The sequence below is a fragment of the Polyodon spathula genome, chromosome 10 (genome assembly GCF_017654505.1).
Source record: "Polyodon spathula isolate WHYD16114869_AA chromosome 10, ASM1765450v1, whole genome shotgun sequence".
NCBI classification, from domain to species: Eukaryota; Metazoa; Chordata; class Actinopteri; order Acipenseriformes; family Polyodontidae; genus Polyodon; species Polyodon spathula.
The window spans coordinates 16,924,771-16,942,270 of NC_054543.1; the positions used below are offsets into that span (position 1 = coordinate 16,924,771).

General features: G+C 37.2%; 1 protein-coding gene across 8 annotated transcripts in view; it reads left to right on the forward strand.

Annotated features, from left to right (window-relative positions):
- The window catches only part of LOC121321878 (cytoplasmic polyadenylation element-binding protein 3-like), a 69,713-nt gene that overhangs the window by 51,646 nt on the left and 567 nt on the right, over positions 1-17,500 (forward strand). For all 8 annotated transcript variants that reach the window (XM_041261189.1, XM_041261190.1, XM_041261196.1 and 5 more), the window contains 4 exons: positions 2,176-2,294; positions 3,651-3,765; positions 5,122-5,303; positions 17,437-17,500. The exon at positions 17,437-17,500 is cut by the window's right edge. In XM_041261189.1, the coding sequence (XP_041117123.1) occupies positions 2,176-2,294; positions 3,651-3,765; positions 5,122-5,303; positions 17,437-17,500 (480 nt within the window). The remainder of the gene's footprint in view (positions 1-2,175; positions 2,295-3,650; positions 3,766-5,121; positions 5,304-17,436) is intronic.

A 17,500-nucleotide genomic window follows, 5' to 3' on the forward strand; every position in this document is an offset into this window, starting at 1 on the left:
CACATGCAGCTTTTATTTGGGATGTTTAGCTTGAAGCACTGTCAGTTTATGTCACATGGGACTATTATAAAGCTTTATATGACAAGTGGAATCTCTCGGTCATTACCGTTCATTTGGAATTCCAAATCCTGTTTATCATATGTGAACAGGGCACTTTGGATTAACAAATGTCACAAAGGCTCCTATACACTAGCTGCCACAGAGTGACTGATTCTATTAAATTCGGGGGGTACAGGGGCCTGTGCTTCTCTGATCTCTACTCCTCCTCCCTGTGATGCAATTTACCAAAGACGTGAAGCCTTCCACTAGAAATGAGAGTAAAATGTGCTGCATGGTACTTGCATCGCAAAATGTCCTGACACTATCCATATACTGTCAGGTGGAAGAAGATAAAAAAAAAAAAAAAAAAAAAAAAAAAAAACTTTTAGACATTGCCTAGTAGACAGCACAAAACAGATATGTTTTGTTAAAGAGCTGTTTATTATATTTTCAGGACAAATAAGTCCTTTAAAAACCAATAATATATATATATATATATATATATATATATATATATATATATATATATATATATATATATATATATATATATATATATATAGTGTGTGTGTGTGCGAGTTGCATTTCAGTACATGAATTAGTGAAATGATTTTAAGCCTAATTTACAAACATGACTTCTATATTATTTTACTGGTACAGTCCCAGGCCAAGGTCACACCATAATATTATGGCAGATGCTGCAATGCATCCTTTAATTCCTCATGGGGAACAGGATAGACAAGGCTATACGTTTGGCAGAGGGAGGACAGTTTGAAGAGCACAGTGGGGAGCCTGCACATCTCAATCCAGTTTAGGCCCTTTGTGGTTAACCTGACTGCTCAAAGCTTTGGAGTGACCAACCCAAACTCTTTTATTTTTAGTGAGGACAGTGTGTATATTTAGACCAGTGGCCAGGGTATTTCAGTATCTCCTTTTTATTCACTGTGATTTCAGCCAGGGTTATTACGTGCATATTCATCACCCAAAAGCTGATTTGAATGATTGATCTGGTGTGCTTTGACCCTAATAAAAGGCTTTCTGTACACTGTATTTACTTCACGTTTTGAATCCTACTTTTATAATACATAATAAAATGAAATATCATCTTATTCGGTCATTGCTACACTGTACAGGCATGTTTTTATCAATCAGGGCTGTATCTATTTAAGACATGTATTTCGTAAACTGCAGCAAGCCGCCTTAAAACATTGAAACGCTCTTTACGACAGTCATATCTGTACTTCAAACCTTTTTGTTGATAGTAATTGCAGACCAGTTGACATGTCATGCACAACTTGTTCAAAGCTGTGTTGAATGATAACAAAGCCTGCTGAGTGATGTGCACTGGAGTACACCATTGTTGGGAATGAAGCAACTTTGTTTGTCATGCTAATCTTTCCCGATCTTACTGCATACATGCATTGTGCAATAGTATCACTTTGTTTCAGTACGGCGATATTTTAGCCTGTTTGCTTTGATAGCTGATGTAAAAAGCTCTGTAACTGTAATGCTATCCCTGTGTCATTATCTGCCATGAGTCAAGCTTCCTTTTGTACATGTGTTATGTCACCAGTAATTGAGTTGTGATGAAACGTGGTACATACATACGTTTGCACAAGTTCTTGAGAGAATCAGAATCACTAGCTAATGAAGGCTATACAGTACGTAAGGCCGCCTCTTCTATTTTCATAAAGAAAATCATATGTTGAGAAATTTAGGGTATCCTGGGTGTGATTTGTTATGAAGTGAAGGCTATATCTTGGGAACAGTTTTTCAGAATTTAGTCAAACTTTACATGGACATTTGAACATACAGTTCTGCCCCTATATGGCACACCTAAAAAGAGGGGAAGAGTTTTGGTGACTAATTTTGTTATTTATAGTCTTTTGTGTTATTTTTGTAACATCTGTACATCATCAATAATTGTAATGATCATTCTGAGATAAAAACTAAACTGTCAAGCAGTTGAAGGTTTTGGCTAATGTCTATCTGAAATACAACAGTTCCTCTGCTATTTATCTATCATTTATTTTGTATTCTGCTGTAAAAAAAATTGCAGTATACTGTATGGCGCTACATACATTTGTATTTATTTCAATATTTGACTCAATATTGTATATCTCTGTCTCTCTCCAGGCTATGCCTTTCTGCTTTTCCAGGAGGAAAGTTCAGTTCAAGCTCTGATTGACGCCTGTATTGAGGAAGATGGAAAGCTCTACCTGTGTGTCTCCAGTCCCACCATCAAGGACAAACCAGTAAGCACCGTCGCTGCGGCAACCAGCTAGGCCCTGCCATCTGCCTGCAGCACCCCCCTTTCCAGAGCGAGAGCAAACATTCTGAGCAGCTCCGAATAGCCAGCATCCTTCTTCCTGTAACCGGAATACACGCAGCGCAGCGCCATCACAATTGGGGGGGGTGGGGGGGGGGGGGGGGGTGGGGGGGGGGGTGGCAGAGCTGACCGTCCGACTACAGATCCCCCACTACTGATGTGACCAACAAGCAAAAGGGAAAGCTATTACTCACAACCTTTCGCTGTGTTTATTTACCTTTTGTGCCAGATTAATTTCGAAAACACTGTCATGAGCAAACACAATGAAACGTGGTGTTGTGTTTCTTAGCTTTCCTACCACTGAACAATCAAAGGACTTGTATTCGACATAGCTGGAAAATTAAAGATAATTCCGGCATTAGGATCCTCTCTCCACTCTTTGTATCTAAATTTTTTAAAAAAAAAAGGTTTGTTTAAATATATAATAAAAAAAAAAAAAAAAAAAAAAACATTCACAAAAAATATTTTACCTTACAAGTTGTTTAGAAACACACTTCAAAAACAGTCCTTAAAGTTTTGTGACTAGGACCCAACAATTCAACATACCATACTCATTTTAAAGGGATTTAACAGTAATGGCTTTCACAGACCCTGATGAGCACTAATTTTGGACTACCTTATCAAAGGTAACATGAGGCAAGGTAATTGATAACCACGGTCTGTAAAACCAACCAATTATGTTCCCAAAAAAAGCCTACAATAACCTAGATTAATAATTTGTGACATTTTATTGATATCTTTCCTATGACGTACTAGGAATTTCTTCTGACAAATAGATCTTTACTAGACTTGCATACCTTTTTGCGGGGTTCATGAAAGACAAAACATATGTAGTACATATCAGTTAACTTTGTGAAATGAAAATACTAAAGCCTTTTTTTTTTTTTTTTTTTTTTTTTTTAAATCTGAGGAATAACCACCGCAGTCCTTAGTCATTGCCACCTTTTACAGTTTTATTAAATATGAAACTTCAGCACTCTCCTTACATCAGTCGACAGGTATTAGTGTCCATTTCAACTGATACAAGTCTCACAGCTTCAGTAAAGCAGTGTCGCAGCATTTGTAAAGTACAATATATAGTATGGTGGAGTTCCCTTTTAATAATGAAAACATGTTTAAAAAAATAAATAAAAATAAAACGTGGAAAACCGGTATGGGAAAAGGAAGGGAATTTATAGTTCTCTTCACAGTGGCAATGTAATTCAAAAGCAGTTTTTATCAGCCCCCATTCCATACAGACAATCCCCCTCCCTATCAGGCAGTTTGCTTTATTCCCATGCAGGTGCAAATCCGACCTTGGAACCTGAGTGACAGTGACTTTGTAATGGATGGTTCTCAGCCCCTGGATCCCCGGAAAACTATCTTTGTAGGTGGAGTTCCCCGACCTCTGAGAGCTGGTGAGTGGAAATTACAGAGCTCTATAACACTTTCAGTTGTTTTCTATCTACTGTACAGTTCTGTTGCATCCCAGCCTCATATTTAGTTTTGTGAGGAAAATACAAACACACATAAGAGATGGTAATAATTTTGAATTGAGATATCTGCTTCAGCTGCAGTGATATTTACGTTAGCATGATTGGCCAAAAGCAAAAAAAAAATAAAAAATCAGCAGCTAATGCAGTCTGCAGTAATTTTAGTTGCAAGCACTCAACTGTGAGAGAACTGAGGCTCTGAGAATGTATGGGAATGTTTGCAGAGTGCTCCACAAATTCAGGGCACGTCACTTGCATATCTAACAGAGATTGGTCAGTATGCCTGGAGAGAGTTGCCAAGCACCAATACAAGGGTTCACGTAGCAATTGAACTCGGCCAAAAACTTTTCCAAAAGCTTTATGTGAATACATTTTCATTAGCAATAATGCTGAATGTCTTTCAAACACTTTAAACGAGTTACTAAGTACATTGAAAGTAATGGCACCACATTTTATAATGAATGTCTCTCATTGGAACACATGTGAATTTACAATCCTTTATTTCCTTTTTGGCTGTTTTTTTTTTTTAAAGATAAGATTTTTTTCAGGTTGAATTATAATTTACAGTAATATGCTGTTTTGCTGGCATTTTATTTATTGATTTAAACCTTTCCCAGAGCTGTGCAGCATACATTTATATTTATTTAAAGAAAGCTGTGGGTTTCTTCATACATTCTTCTCAGACTATAAATGAGTCTGACTATCAGCTTAAATAAGTGTTGTTCTTTTAATAATATATGTCAAGGATGAAAAATTGCTGCATTTATGCTTTAACACAATGCTTTGTGAGCAGGAATGAGTCATATTCCTGACATTCAAATCACTATTGTAATTGGATTCAATCAATTTTTCCCCTCCTCTCTCTCTCTCTCTCTCTCTGAGAGAGAGGGGGAGAGATTGTTAATTCTCCTGTTTAAATGTATGCATTATTCTAACATATGTCTGTATTTGTAGGAAGTTATCTACAGGCAATTAAAGGTTTTGTATTACTGGTATGCCCAGAAATATGCAAATTGCTTGTGTAAGTGTATTTCATAAGGGGTAGCACCAAATACTCGACCTAGTTGAACAGAAAAATCTGTCGACCTAACTGGTAGTATGTTTATATGAGTAGCAAACTAGCGTGTCCTGAACTATATTCAGCTGCTTTAAATAAAACCTAAAGTAATTGTGAATCATCCGGTTTTGGATGGATGGAAGTGCCATTATTATATAATGACATTTTAGAACGTACTTATATGGACATTAGGATGGCTCATAGGGATCTCTTCTTTCGTGCAGTTGAACTGGCGATGATCATGGACCGGTTGTACGGAGGGGTCTGTTATGCCGGCATTGACACCGATCCTGAGCTGAAGTACCCTAAGGGAGCCGGAAGAGTGGCTTTCTCCAATCAACAAAGTTACATTGCTGCTATCAGTGCTCGCTTTGTGCAGCTCCAGCACAATGACATTGACAAACGGGTAAGCAGAATGCAAGGGCACAGTCTGACTACTGTTATTGATACTGACTGGATAGGAGCAGATTGTTTAGTAGCAGAGCTGTGGAGAGAATTTATGTTCAGTTGCACTCTCTGTTGCCTTGTTTCTATGTGTCTTTCTGTGAGATGTCTACTCTGTTCAGGGTGATTGATCAGCCCTGAACTAATCTGCCTCGCTATGTATGACACACAGATCCCCATCATGTGAGGCATGGAAAATTATTTAATGTCTGATTTGCATTTAAATATTCTCACATTATACCAGGGATTCTTTTTTTTTTTTTTTTTTTTTTTGCTGCACCCCCTTTTATTTTTTTTTTTTTGGGCTGTGTCCCCCTTTCTAGTAAACAGTACAATATTACTAAAGTTACATGTGTGTAAAATGAAAGCAAAACAAAATAATAAAAACCTGTCTTTCTGTGCTAAATTCCAGTCTAGCTCTCATGAAGACATCCTCTGTCACTCACTCACTCTCCAACTGCGCTCAGACATGCGCTCCTATATATCTCTTTGCATTAAGCCACGCCCTCCATTCACCTGCACCAATCCTGGGCATGCCATTCGGACCCCAATCTCCCGCCAGCATTCTGGGGGTATAAATGCATGTCCACAATTGGTGAACCCAGACAGGCAGTATAACAGTTTTAATTTAGTACCCTTGACAAATATATGTTATTAATGGCAATCAGTAGGATCTGGAACCTTGAATATAGAGCACATTTATCTGGTGACCCAGAAGGCAGCTGTGATGCAACAACGCTTTCCATTGCAAACTTTTTTTCCTGTTGAAAGACATGAGTGAGGTCCAAGTGAATGAAACCGTATTTCCAAAACCTGTGAACAACCCCTCCCAGCCCTAACGAAATAATTCATGAATACATTCAATGTTTTCAGTTTCTCAGGAATTAACCTAACAATTAACATTTTGGCAGTATTTTTCCTTGTCCAAACAGTTTTACTGTTAAACCTACCGTTTATTTAATGTATGCAGGAAACAAGGCTATGTAATCATGGTCTATAGGTTTTGGGATTTGTAACAAGTGTGTGAAGCCATGGTGGCTCTGTTAAGATAATTAGTAGTGGTCCTTTTCAAATGTTCCAATAATATACATCCCAGTGATCTGTGCCCTTTTCTTCAGCTGAGCTGTTTTAGGTTTATTTCCCCAATTTCTACCAAACTATGACCACAGTGAACTGCTTGCATCTGCCAACGAGTTCATGCTTCACTAAAGCTTGGCTTCCTTCAGTTACTCGTCTTTTTCATTAAAGATGTGCTAGTCGGGCCATGTTGTATTTTAAGCAAAATGTAAACCACAGTTCTAGTTTCAACTTCTAACATCTAATGAATGGGCTATCACTTGCAGACACTCTGAGAATTGGATCGGTTCTTCTACTTAAGAACATAAGAAAGTTTACAAACGAGAGGAGGCCATTCGGCCCATCTTGCTCGTTTGGTTGTTAGTAGCTTATTGATCCCAAAATCTCATCAAGCAGCTTCTTGAAGGATCCCAGGGTGTCAGCTTCAACAACATTACTGGGGAGTTGATTCCAGACCCTCACAATTCTCTGTGTAAAAAAGTGTCTCCTATTTTCTGTTCTGAATGCCCCTTTTTCTAAACTCCATTTGTGACCCCTGGTCCTTGTTTCTTTTTTCAGGCTGAAAAAGTCCCTTGGGTCGACACTGTCAATACCTTTTAGAATTTTGAATGCTTGAATTAGGTCGCCACGTAGTCTACTTTGTTCAAGACTGAACAGATTCAATTCTTTTAGCCTGTCTGCATATGACATGCCTTTTAAGCCCGGAATAATTCTGGTCGCTCTTCTTTGCACTCTTTCTAGAGCAGAAATATCTTTTTTATAGCGAGGTGACCAGAACTGAACACAATATTCAAGATGAGGTCTTACTAGTGCATTGTACAGTTTTAACATTACTTCCCTTGATTTAAATTCAACACTTTTCACAATGTATCCGAGCATCTTGTTAGCCTTTTTTATAGCTTCCCCACATTGTCTAGATGAAGACATTTCTGAGTCAACAAAAACTCCTAGGTCTTTTTCATAGATTCCTTCTCCAATTTCAATATCTCCCATATGATATTTATAATGTACATTTTTATTTCCTGCGTGCAGTACCTTACACTTTTCTCTATTAAATGTCATTTGCCATGTGTCTGCCCAGTTCTGAATCTTGTCTAGATCATTTTGAATGACCTTTGCTGCTGCAACAGTGTTTGCCACTCCTCCTACTTTTGTGTCGTCTGCAAATTTAACAAGTTTGCTTACTATACCAGAATCTAAATCATTAATGTAGATTAGGAATAGCAGAGGACCTAATACTGATCCCTGTGGTACACCGCTGGTTACCACACTCCATTCTGAGGTTTTTCCTCTAATCAGTACTTTCTGTTTTCTACATGTTAACCACTCCCTAATCCATGTACATGTGTTTCCTTGAATCCCAACTGCGTTCAGTTTGAGAATTAATCTTTTGTGCGGGACTTTGTCAAAAGCTTTCTGGAAATCTAAATAAACCATGTCATATGCTTTGCAATTATCCATTATCGATGTTGCATCCTCAAAAAAATCAAGCAAGTTAGTTAGGCACGATCTCCCTTTCCTAAAACCATGTTGACTGTCTCCCAGTATACTGTTACCATATAGGTAATTTTCCATTTTGGATCTTATTATAGTTTCCATAAGTTTGCATATAATAGAAGTCAGGCTTACTGGTCTGTAGTTACCTGGTTCAGTTTTGTTTCCCTTTTTGTGGATCGGTATTACGTTTGCAATTTTCCAGTCTGTCGGTACCACCCCTGTGTCAAGAGACTGCTGCATGATCTTGGTTAGCGGTTTGTAAATTACTTCTTTCATTTCTTTGAGTACTACTGGGAGGATCTCATCCGGCCCAGGGGATTTGTTTATTTTAAGAGCTCCTAGTCCCTTTAACACTTCTGCCTCAGTTATGCTAAAGTTATTTAAAACTGGATAGGAACTGGATGACATGTGGGGCATGTTGTCAGTATCTTCCTTTGTAAAAACTTGTGAAAAGTAATCATTTAACATATTTGCTATTTTTTTTCTTCCTCTACGATTTTGCCATTTGTATCTCTTAAACATTTAATCTCCTCTTTGAATGTTCTCTTGCTGTTGTAATATTGGAAAAACATTTTGGAATTGGTTTTAGCTCCCTTAGCAATGTTTATTTCTATTCCTCTCTTGGCCTTTCTAACTTCCTTTTTGACTTGCGTTTTGCAGTTCTGTGTACTCTTTCTGCGTACTTTCTTTTTGGTCCTTTTTTAATGCTCTGTAAAGTGCCTTTTTTCGCTGAATATTTTTTTTAATTGATCTATTAAACCATTTTGCAATTTATTTTTACATTTAGATTTGTCTACTTTAGGGATATAATTGTTTTGCGCCTCTAGTACTACATTTTTGAAGAATAACCATCCTTCTGTGGGTGTTTTCTCTATTTTACTCCAATCTACTCTGTTTCATACCTTCATAGTTTGCTTTTCTAAAATTGTAAACCTTAGCTTTAGTCTTTACTTTTGGGGATTTAAAAAACACTTCAAATGAGACCATGTTGTGGTCTGAGTTTGCCAGTGGTTCTCTGACCTCTGTTTTAGTTATTCTATCTTCGTTATTTGAAAAGACTAAATCAAGGCATGCCTCCCCTCTAGTGGGTGCCTTCACAAATTGTGTTAGGAAGCAGTCATTTGTCATTTCCACCATTTCTATTTCATCCTTCGCGCTACCCACCGGGTTTTCCCATTTTATTTGGGGGAAGTTGAAATCCCCCATTGATTCTCTCTCTATGTTTAATCCTTTCTCAAGGATATACAGCCACGAAGGAGCCAGATTATCTAATGGGACAAGTAATTTAGAGAAGTAGATCCATCCATTTGGATGGATATATTGCAGCAGGAAAACTAACATCCATTAGATTGTGTTACAGGATATAAAATATCAATTCGCCTACTTCAGTCACAACAGACACAGAACGAGCACTGAAACTCAGCAGGTAGTAGATGACCAAGAGGAAGACGGTGGTATGTCTGGGTGCATGTCTGCTTGTGCTCAATGTGAACACAATTTATTTGCATACTGGCTTGCATCCATGGGCTGACATTCTCACCATTAGACTCAAGAACTGTAAACACTAATGCTACATGGCATTTTTTTTCACATTGTCCACTGAAAAGCAAACAGAATTAAATAACTTTGAACTGATTGAGTGACTTTTGAATCTTTGTGTATTAAACCTCTTTGCTTTAATAGTGTAAACTGCAGTAGAATGAAACACATTAGCATTGGAGTGGCTTATTGGACGTATGATACTTTTTAGATAAGTACTACTTACTTGGTGTTATTAGTGCTACCTTTCTTGTTTGGTTTAGGTACAATAATGCAAAACCCATATTTTTGTTGTTGTTAGTTTAAACAAATAAAAGCATTCAGGAATGGCAAATGGGCTAGACTACCCATTGCTGATCCCTATCCCCTCATGTAATTCTATATTTAATGTGGTTAGTCTATCTTGTTCTTATCATATCAATCTTAATGAAAACCAAATAGAAATGAGGTTAGGTGCAACTGAAGGGCTTTGCTAAAGGTTTTTTTTTTTTTATATTTCTGAAGAAGCTTGAAAGCTTTAAACGGAGTTCTGCTATACACCATCTGTGAAAATTGGTGAAAGCGAACAGGTGTTGCTTCTCTTGGGATATTGCAAAGTTGTTTGTTTTGTTTTTGGTTTTTTTGATGATAAATAAGACAGATGTATTTCTTTTGGCAAGGGAAGTGAAGTTGACACTGCTTTCAGCTTCCAGGTAAAAAAACGTGAATTATATAAAAAGCAAACAACCTCTTGTAATGTTTCAAAACTGCAGTAAAACACATGTTAAAAGTCAATGACAGCGACACCCTACTGAAATGTCCCAACCAACATACAGTGCTATAGAAAGTCTACACCCCCATTTCAAAATTTTCAGCTTTTGTTGCCTTATAGCCTGGAATTAAAATGCATTAATATATATATTTTTTTCATTTGTCTACACATCCTACTCCACAACTTCCAGGTGAAAGAAATATTCTAGAAATCTGTAGAAAAATTTATTTAAAATAAAAACTGAAATAGCTTGGTTGTCCACTCCCCTTGTAATAGCAATCCTAAATTAGCTCAGGTTTAACCAATCTCCTTCAGAATCACACACCAAGTTAAGTGGCCTCCACCTGTGTTAAATTGTAGTGATTCACATGGTTTCAGGATAAATTCAATAGTTCCTGTAGGTTCCCTCTGCTGGGTAGTGCATTTCAAAGCAAAGACTCAACCATGAGCACCAAGGCGCTTTCAAAAGAACTCTGGAACAAAGTTGTTGAAAGGCAGATATCAGGGGATGGGTATAAAAAAATATCAAAGGCCTTGAATATCCTTTGGAGAATGGTAAAGACGATTATTAAGATGTGGAAGGTGTATGGCACCACCAAGACCTTGCCTAGATCAGGCTGTCCCTCTAAACTGGATGACCGAGCAAGAAAGAGACTCATCAGAGAGGCTACCAAGAGACCAATGGCAACTTTGCAAGAGCTACAGATTTTTATGGCCAAGACTGGTCAAAGTGTGCATGTGACAACAATATCCCAAGCACTCCACAAATCTGGCCTGTATGGTAGGGTGGCAAGAAGGAACCCATTACTCAAGAAAGCCCACCTTGAATCCCTGTTTTTGAAGTATGCAAAAAACACTCAGATTCTGTAGCCATGTGGCAAAAGGTTTTGTGGTCTGACTAAACTAAAATTGAACTTTTTGGCTTAAATGTAAACAGTTATGTTTGGCGCAAACCCAACACAGCGCATCACCCAAAGAACACCATCCCTACTGTGAAGCATGGTGGTGGCAGCATCATGTTATGGGGATGTTTCTCATCGGCACTGACTGGGGCACTTGTCAGGATAGAAGGGAAAATGAATGGAGCAAAATACAGAGAAAGCTGAAACTGGGACATAAGTTCACCTTTCAGCATGGCAATGACCCAAAGCACACAGCCAAAGCTACATTGGAGTGGCTAAGGAACAAAAAGGTAAATGTCCTTGAGTGGCCCAGTCAAAGCACCGACCTAAAACCAATTGAAAATTTGTGTGATTGCTGTCCATCAACGCACCCCAAGGAACTTGACAGAGCTTGAACAGTTTTGTAAAGAAGAATGCACACCTAGATTTAGCAATATTTGACCAAAGTTGGTAGACCTATCCCAACAGACTAATTGCTGCCAAGGGTGTTTCCACCAAGTATTAACTCAGGGAGTGGAGACTTATCCAATTATGATCTTTCAGTTTTGTAATGTGGAATATGGTGTGTAGATAAGTGGGGAAAAAAACATTCATTTAAATGCATGAACCTGTGAGACACTGACACAACAAAATGTGAAAAAAGTTCAACTGGGTGTAGACTTTTTATAGGCACTGTATATTAATTGCAGTGAATGTAAATAATTACGATTTTTTAATTTTTTTTTTTTTTTTTTTTTTTTTTTCATACTCCAGGTCATTTGTATGAAATTGCTGAAGCATACAGATTATATCCACCCACCTATTGGAAACCAAAAATAATATTGGCTAGCATGTGCGGCGTTTACATATATTAAAATAGGGATAAAATCAGTAAAAAATAGTTTTTAATTAAAACATCTGTAAAAATCGGAGTTGGGGGGGGGATCTCGGTATACGCACTTTACATGTAGAATATGATGCATAGCAGTTCTGGTTTCTGAGCAGGTTAATTTGTCCCTGGCATGTATGATGAAGCAGAATCTGTGCAAGTCGAAGCCACATTTTCCCAAGTTAACTGGTATTTTGCGAACATTTTGGGCAATCGCTGTGTTGACGGAAACAGTAGCTACAGAGGGTATGAGCATGACATCAGCACAAAACAAGCCAGGTTTATTCGCCTTGAAATCATAAAATAAAATGGTAAAAGCCAATGGAAAACGCATCTAGAATCATCCTGGGCATTTCCATCAAAGCCTTCCATGTCAGTTTACCAACTAAAGCATCACCATTTTTTGTCAAATATTTCAAATTAAGGTTGTTGACATTAGGCAGTGTTTAGCTGATGGACAGTACTGTCGCACAGTCACCGATACACCTCTGCAGTAAACAGTGGCTGTCCAGCAAAGCACAGCGCTCTGACAAATTCATTAACACAGTCATTCTGCACTTTCTTTTATTAAAGCACATGTAAAGCTGCATAAATGGATTGCTTGTCTCTCAGTTCACTGTCTTGGTTTAGTTTAACGTGTCGCTTACTTTTCAGTATGTCCTCTTATTGTCAGGGTGAACATGTACCTCAATGCAGCAGTATTTGCAGTGCTTTGCATCCTCTGCCTCAGCTAACCCAGTTATGCTATTTTTGCTTTTTCTATACGTCGAAACATTTGTTTTTTTTTTAATATTCATAAACTGATTTATGTTTTCTCCCCATTCCGCATCCACAAAAAATATTATGTTTTCTTGTATTTGTTTAGTTTTCAAGCTAGTATACAACGCCCAGCAATTGCCACAATCAGACTTTGATTGGCCAACATAATCAGGTGATAATGTGTTTGTGAAGTGACTCAGAACCACAGCTGAATGTTATTTGATCCCCTGACGTCTAAACATCTACTGTATCCTAGGATACAGTGTAGGGCTGCTTATTACAATGTCAGAGTCAAAATAAAATTTTAATCAAATTAGTGTATTTCCTAGAAAATAGTACCGGGATAATATTGAATAATAGACACACGTCAGGTTTAAGTCAGTAAATACCACCGTCCAGTTTAAAAAAAAAAAAAAAAAAATCCTGTAACTTTTTTTTTCAGTAAAATTCAGAATAAACCGGAAACGCGGAACACTACAGGATGTGTAAGTTTAAGTAATTTGTTCTTTAGAAACGTTCTGACACGCTACAGTATAGACAGCGTTGGAATTTTAATGTATACAGCTTTTGGATGTTATTTTAAAATGTAATTTGCATCGTTTTCTAGTCCCAAAACTGGAAAAACGCTAAATAATGATCTCTCTAAATTGTTTATTTCAATTTTTTTTTTTTTCAATTTAATGGGGGTTTTCCCCCACTCCCAGAATTTACTGTTGGAGTGAATAGCTTTAGTAGCTTTCCCGCACAGGCGCACGGGGCTGAACTATAGGAGGTAGGCAGAAAGTGGGCAGGATTTCAACAGGAACTGCATTCTCTTGGCTTGTGTTTGAGAATGTATTGGTTGAAAACCTCTTTGGTGCCACTTGAGGGAGCTCTCATAAGGCAGCCATTCATTATTCAGGCCAATGGGCTGAGGGGCCTGTTTGCAGTGTCTGCCACATACTGACACTCCAGCACAGCAACAGCAAGACTTCTCATTTTCCCTTAGTGTTGCCCCTAATGAGATCTGCTGCCTCTGTAGCAAATTGGCTGCTCTGTTTCCCAGCACAACACTTATTATCCTGTAATGTCGGTTTAGGGTCTTGCATAATGCACAATAATAATGGTGACCTTAGTTTGTCTCCTTATTGACCTAAAAAAACACAAACAAAAGTGCAGTGTTGTTAATAGCGGTTCAGTGGAATAGAAGTGGTGCTGGGTAGAAATTGGCTCAATTATGTCACATTTAACTGCACTTGACCACATCTTTTTGGTGCTCCTTAACATTGTATTTGTCCTCACTCAAGTTTCAGTCCTTCAGTAAGGCACCAAAGTCAGTTCTAAAATAGTGGACATAAATCCCCTTGGTGTTTTCATGCGAAGCCATTTGTAAGCCGGGCCGTGTTTGTAATGGGATTTGACAGTAGTTTAATTGCCAGTGTTGTACCCTGAGTGAAGCTGGTATGTCAGACCAGAGTAGGCGCTTGAAATTACATTGCAATTATTGTAGGTCCTGCAACCACTAAATGGCATTTTTTTCTTTTTTTTTTTTTGTGTTTGCTGCTGTGAGTCACTGCTTATTACCCACACATTGAGGAGAAATTGAGGTCTTGTTTTTTTTTTTATTTTCCTGGGCGATAGAAAGCCTTTTATTACGCTGTCAGGGTGTAGTTGATGTGTGCGGCAGCTGTGCCTCTCTGGGAAACCGCAGACATTTATATGAGCTTGGTTTCCATGGATATTGGTTTGGCCTCGGTTGGTATAAATTACATCTATATTCAATGGTTTTCATTTGGGGCCAGTGTAAACAATATTTAATCTAAGCAGTGGCGAAATGGGTTTTTAACGTCATTTATACATTGTCTTACTGGTAATTGCATTGTTCAGAATTCTGATGTTTGTCCATTTCACTTAAAGCCACATTCATTCCAGCCCCTCTTTGACAGCTTAAAATAAACTGCTTTTAATGTCTTTCTTGTTTGCTGCCTTTCTATGAATACATTGTATTATTAATTTAGCCTAGTTTTTGTTTTCAGTATACGCTTGCATAGCACCTTCCAAGACAACCCAACCCCCACCCCACCCCCCACCAAAGCTCTTGACACACACTTTTTAAAAAATGAATAACTAAAGATTTCATTTTTTATTACTGGATGTTCTACCACTGAGTGCTTATTGTATGCTTTTTCAATGAAATGTCTATTTGAGGTGTGATTTAGAAAATTGAAACACTCAACAAAACGCCAAGGGCATAAAAAACAACTACTGTACGGTAGGCTATAACTGCACAAGAACGAAGATTTATTAAAAGAAAGTTGGTTAACAAAAAAACTTGAGTATTTCATTTAAGGGTGCAACCAACACAACATATTATGATGATAATAGGCATAATACATATAATATTTCATACTGTAAGTTATAAAATTTTAAATTGAGTGTTCTGTGGCAAGTCTTCGATATATGAAATCAATTGGAGCTTCTTGAGGCATGTACTGTTTTTTTTGTTTGTTTTTTTTTTCCCCAAATATCAGGATGTTTAGTGTTTGTTTGTTTTTTTTTAATTTCCTTATTTATTTTTATTTTTTTTTACTGTTTGCTTAATACGTGATAGGGTTTGACAAGTTCAAAGTTGACTATAAAATCGGGTCCTGTGAAAGTCTTGCGATGTGATTTATACCTGGAGTTGAGTAGATCTGGTCAGGCGATAGCAAACCACTCCCCCTTCTCAACCCACAAGTGATAACTGCTTTTTGAAGGAATGTTTCTTGTGTTTTTATTACTGCAAAGTGCTAACTTTGATTTGGTCTGGCCCCATGCCTCAAGATGATACAAAGTGCCCATTTGGATGACCTTTAACCTTATGACCCAGACCACAAGGGTTCCAAATTAAGGTGGTCTATTGTATAATATATATATATATATATATATATATATATATATATATATATATATATATATATATATATATATATATATATATATATATATATATATATATATTTTTTTTTAATTTAAGGGTCAAAAGTCAGATCAACCTTCATCACAGGTCCCCTTTTTTGTGATGAAAATCTAGTTCCTTCAACTTTTTTTCAGGACATACAGGTACAATGCTACATCATTTGTTACTGGTTGCTACTAGACCATTGAACATAAAATTGACACAGCAAGTGAACAGGTACCCAGAAGCAACAGCCATTTTAATTTTATACATTTTGACTTATTTGAAATATCTGAATATTCAGTGTTAAGAACCTCATTTTACTCAGTACAGTACAAAAAAAAATATTCAGGTAGCAATTTTAGGATAATTCTCATGAGCCATTGAGGATGGTGTTGATCAAATTGTAACATTAAGTTTTATATGGCAAGCTGCATATGGTTTGTTGCTAGGCAAAAAACTAATTTCATATAGCCTCTATTGTTTCCAGAGCATCTGTTCTGTATACTCTGATCAGCAGGGTTGTGCTGTTTTCAGCAGAAACTGTGCCTGTTCAAGAGCTCTCCATATACAATTAATTTTATCTAATGTTAGGTGTTTTTTAGAACGTTGCTGTTTGTGAAAGGTTGGGCAGACCTGAACTCCCCCTCCCACTCGGTTGTATTTGTTGAGACCACCAAGGGCTCTATACAACTTGAAAATAAAGTCCTTATTTTAACATGGGCCCATTTTAAATGAGGTGCACTGTGGGTGACCACCAAAAAGCTTAATAAATTGCATTCTCCAAAGATGTATTAACTATACAGAAAATATTGATACATGCCTATGTTTTCTTAAGATGTCTGATTTGTTATTTGTTGCCACATTTTGCTTCTGCATTGCTTATTGTAGAATTCCATTCAAAAAGAGCTATGCTAGGTAGAGTAGCAGTGCTGCTGTATCTTCATGAGTTTTTTTTATTAACTTTGAGTTCTTTATTTTCAGGTCAAATGCTAAAATGTTTTACAGGTTAAACAAAAAAAACCATGTCATGATATACTGGGCTGTACCTTAATCTGGAGCAAAATTAGACTCAAAGTTAGTTTCTTTTGGATTTGTATTAAAACGCTCGCTAGTTACAGTGTATTCAAAAGGCACTGATACACGTGGAAATGCAATGCTGCAAGCTCCTATTGATTTAGAGAGATGATCGGTGAGTGTGCTCCCTAAGCAAACACAGCTCTCTGTTAACTGATGGGCACAGTTTTACTGTGTCGCCTTTTGTTTTCTCACTCTTTTTATGTTTAGACTGTTTAGTTCACCTTTAAACTTTTTTGTTGTCTTTCCGAAGAGGAGCATTTGTATGTCATAACAGTTGGAGAGAGGGAGAAAGAGATAAAATACAAATCTGTGAATGGCATAATGCTTAACATCATATGATGTGTTTAAAAAAAAAAAAAAAAAAGTTTATGACTTGTGTGTGTCGGGCTGCTCTGTGATCCTTTAAGGACTGGGCTTCTTGTCATTAGTAGTTTGCATAAATGATCAATTATAATCCATCTTTGCGTGTTAAACAAGTTTGAATTCCCACCACTAACAACGGTATAGTTATTTTTGCTAGTAAAAATGTATTGGATTTTCTTTTAGAAACAACTGGAAGGAGAATTATAAATCTGAGATTTTCTTGGTAGTTTTTCTAAAATTCTTGCACTAGCTCAAAATAGGTAAAACTAAAAATGCATCATGGGTCTCTAAGTGAGTATTGCATTTGTTATTCATGTATTTTTTTATTTTATTGTTCTGCAGGTTGAAGTAAAACCATACGTCCTGGATGACCAGATGTGTGATGAATGCCAGGGTGCTCGCTGTG